This window comes from Notothenia coriiceps, unplaced genomic scaffold, assembly GCF_000735185.1.
Source record: "Notothenia coriiceps isolate Sejong01 unplaced genomic scaffold, NC01 NC01_scaffold00009884, whole genome shotgun sequence".
NCBI lineage: Eukaryota > Metazoa > Chordata > Actinopteri > Perciformes > Nototheniidae > Notothenia > Notothenia coriiceps.
In genome coordinates this window covers 1,136-4,922 of record NW_011342585.1, presented here as the reverse complement: position 1 = coordinate 4,922, position 3,787 = coordinate 1,136, and the positions used below count along the sequence as shown (strand labels likewise).

Below are 3,787 nucleotides of genomic sequence, written 5' to 3'. Positions count from 1 at the left end.
GTACGACCTTTCATTCGGTCTTCAACAAGTCTTGTCCTACGTTGACTTCTGTAGTGAGGACTGATGATGATGATGTGTTGTGTAGGTACAAGGTGTCCGCGTCCCCGCTGTCCAAGCAGCTGCCCTCCCTGGTGTTGTTCCAGGGCGGGAAGGAGGTGATGCGCCGCCCCCAGGTGGACAAGAAGGGAAGAGCCGTGTCCTGGAGCTTCACTGAGGTCAGGCTTATCATGTTGTCAATACAATGTATATGAATAACTCTGTGGTGTTCTCAGTTAAAGCTGCCAACCAGCCACATGTGGGACAAAGAGTATGCTACTGCAATGATAAGAGCTGGTTTATATTTAAATATAATGTCCATCCAACCCTTAAAAATAAACATTTCTATTGAAACTATTAGCTTATAAATATTGACAACAAAGCTTTATTATGGGTTAATTGTCTGCACAAACTATGCAAGTGAAGGAATTAAATATACTTAGTTTGAATGGAAATATTTTCTGACAAACTATCGTCCGTAAATATTTCGATGCGATCTGAGTCTGGAAAAATGAGCGCAGCCGCTTACTGCCCAGCCTGCTGACCTGTCTGCATAGAATGGCAAAGCCGCTCTTACCAGAGGCCTGTACTACGAAGCCGGTTCAACAGACCCAGGATATGTTTGAGTTACCCGGCTTACCTAACCCAAAACAAACGCGCTCTCGCTAAGCGGTCCTACGACGCTGGTTATCAACTCGGTAACTCAAGCCAGGGTTTCTCTGTCCGGCTGAGTGCGCGTTCACATGAAAGGGGCGGGGCTAGCAACATTTGACCAATCACAAACATGGAGAAGCGTACTGACAGCGCAGCGTCATACTTCCTGAATGAAAAGTGAACTTTAATATTAGACAAATATGAAGACGTTAAACTTTATTAACATCCATGACTTAAACACTTTATCCAGGATAAAAGCCACATAGCTGCACCTGCAAGGTGAATACAGCAGGTAACAGAAAAAGTGTTTGAATGCGTACATTAACAGGTTTATGATATCACTGCCCCGTCTAAGACACGAGTGGATCTGACTTTAATTACATTTCACTCAAGTGTTTCGTCAACTTAATGTGTTGCTTAAAATAATACTTATGCATACAGTATGTGACACTGTGAGTGTTGCACGGCCAGATACGGCTCAGCTGACTCAGATAAGGAAATATATGATACATTATGATGTGATATGAATGATAATGGGACACATCGACGTCTGCACTCAGTGCCGCGGACTGTTACTTTGATCCGGTTACTTATGTTGTGGCAGATATTTAAGTAAGCTTTCTTAACGCTAATGTTATAATAGTCAGATTGCTCTGAAGATGGGAGGTGATATTCTATTCATTTTCACGTCAGGTAGAGACCGGTCTCCAGTCAGCACCGCTGCAGACTCGCTGTTTGAGGGCTTGATAGTTTGGGATTGGGCCACAGTAACTGTTTAAAGTCACTTCAGCCCACTGTCGTTCAGATTTTCAAACCTCTGGTCGCTGTGTGTCTGTGTGCACGCCGCAAGTGGATCAACAATGACCTCATCTGCAATCAGACCTTGTTGCTTTGTGTAGTGAGGAGGGCTGCCCTCCACTGAAGAGTGTTGTAGTCCACAAATGGTCATCAATTCATCAAATATAATGTGAAACTGTAATAGACAGCCTTTGATATATAAACAACACACACACACCGAGCATTTAGTTGATTTATTCTATTTATCATCACACACAACTTGTGGATGTGTAATTGAGTTGTAACACCAATAAAATAAACAAATGCTTTCTTTAAAAAAGTGATAATAAACATTACCGTTTATATTTCAAATGTAAATAAATATAAGCCAATATATAAAACACAGCAGTAAAACAATGTTACCGTAGAAAAGAGGACACAAAGATATGTCATATCTAAAAGGTAGTATCAGTAAAGGTTTACAAATGCTGCTCAAGCTTAATACATTCATCAAAAGCAAAGTATAAAGTTGAGTTTGACCCCCCCCCCTCCCTCTCTGTCTCCCCAGGAGAACATCATCCGAGAGTTCAACCTGAACGAGCTCTACCAGAAATCCAAGAAGCTCAACAAGAGCAAAGGAGACAAGCTCATGCAGTCCAAGTTCCCCCCCGTCCCCGAAGAGGACGAGCCCGAGCAGCCTGGGACCCCCGCTGAGGAGGGCGTGGTTGAGTCCAAGAAGGACAAATAAGATGGATTGTACCACTCAGCTTGAGTTCCCCCCTGTCCCCTCAGTGTTCAGGTGTGGATCATGGTGTGCATGAAAACAGCCACAGTAGCCCCCGCCTCTTTAACACTAGACCCCCATATAACCCCCGATACAGCAGCTCTATAAAGATACAGAGCTGCAGAGGAGACTAGTTTCTGGGGGGGTGCTAAAACCTGCTCCAGTATATTTCATTGTAAGCCCCCCCCCCCTGTGTGAGGGTTGAAGGGATGCTCTGGCTCTGTCCCTTTATAGCTGTGAATCTGAGTGAGGCGGGACTTCTTACTAACTGGCAGTAAGGAAGCACAGAATGTGATGCTACTTTGTTGTTCTACATTTGTATTCAACTAATTTAATTAGAGTAGATTTTTGATGATTTTCTGAATAACTGTACATTAATGTAAACACAAACAATACATTTCCAGTGATTGGAGCGCTGGTTACACGTTAACATGAGTCGGGTGGTGACGGAACTCAGAACCAGCTGTTGCTTTGTATTCGGTGTACAAGCGTTCTCTTTTATACTGATGTTTTTTACTTTTCTTTTGCCAACAAGCTCACCTTTATTTTTCTGTTGTTAGTTATACGCGCTCAGTGGTACTCCGTGTTCTACAGTTTATCGCTTTGGTTACAATAACTGTTCTAAATGACTATTGTTTTGTTGACAACATCCTCAGGATGAAAAGCAGCATAACTGAACAGTTTTCCTCTGGGAGATGCTATTATGGTCGGTCTCTCCGGCACCGTCATGCTGCTGTGTGCACAGAGACTGTCCTGCACACTGATTGGCTGAATCCTGATACTGTTGTCAGGTTAGCATCATGATGTATTTGTGCAGTCTGTTCCTAATAACACACTTCCTCTTTACTCTAGATTTATTTCACATAATTTCCCGCTAACATTCCTCATCATGATTTTGAGCTTTTTTCCTCTTGTAGTAAACTGTTAACATACGCATACAGGAAGTGTTTGAATGAGCTTTTTGAGACACTGTGACTTTATTCCTTAATCATTTTTTAATAATTTTGTATTGTACGCTTATTGTGATTTTGATTTGACCTTTTGTCATGTTGCATTTCATTTGAGCTGCATTCCAAGGCTGTGTGAATCTGCTGCTGTATATGAAGGGAGGAGCCTGTTTGTTTTTCATGCAATAAAACAATGTGTACATGAACTAAGCCTCCATTATTCATACACATAGGTTCAGTTTGTTCCTATGTGTGTGTCATTACACTCGGGGAGACACACACCTGTCCACAGGAGTCCAATACAGCAGACTGTTTCATTGCACACTGATGTACTGTAGCACAGTTTTGAGGTAAATATTGTACTTTTTTTTTTAAACTAAAAGAGCTTTACAAAAAACTAACAATGAAAGATGTTTGGAGTTTTATTTGAGTTATTAATTTAAATGTTTTGTGTAAGAGATGCTGATTTGAAACCGTTGTTACATACAGTTATGGCATTTCCTGTTTCTGCCAGAGAGAGGGGAGGCCGTCCCAAAGCTTGCTGCTGTATTTACTCCCTCCATCTGACAGGAGGGAGCCTCGTTGAGCT

The 3,787-nt window shown here is 42.0% G+C and overlaps 1 protein-coding gene across 1 annotated transcript; it reads left to right on the top strand.

Moving 5' to 3' along the window:
• Nucleotides 1-54: 54 nt before the first annotated feature.
• On the top strand, nucleotides 55-3,404 carry LOC104945640 (thioredoxin-related transmembrane protein 2-B-like; the record flags this gene model as incomplete). Its single annotated transcript, XM_010771349.1, has 2 exons — nucleotides 55-215; nucleotides 2,036-3,404. Coding segments are annotated over 2 exons (341 nt in total), but the record flags the coding sequence as incomplete, so codon positions are not given.
• Between the last annotated feature and the right edge of the window lie 383 nt (nucleotides 3,405-3,787).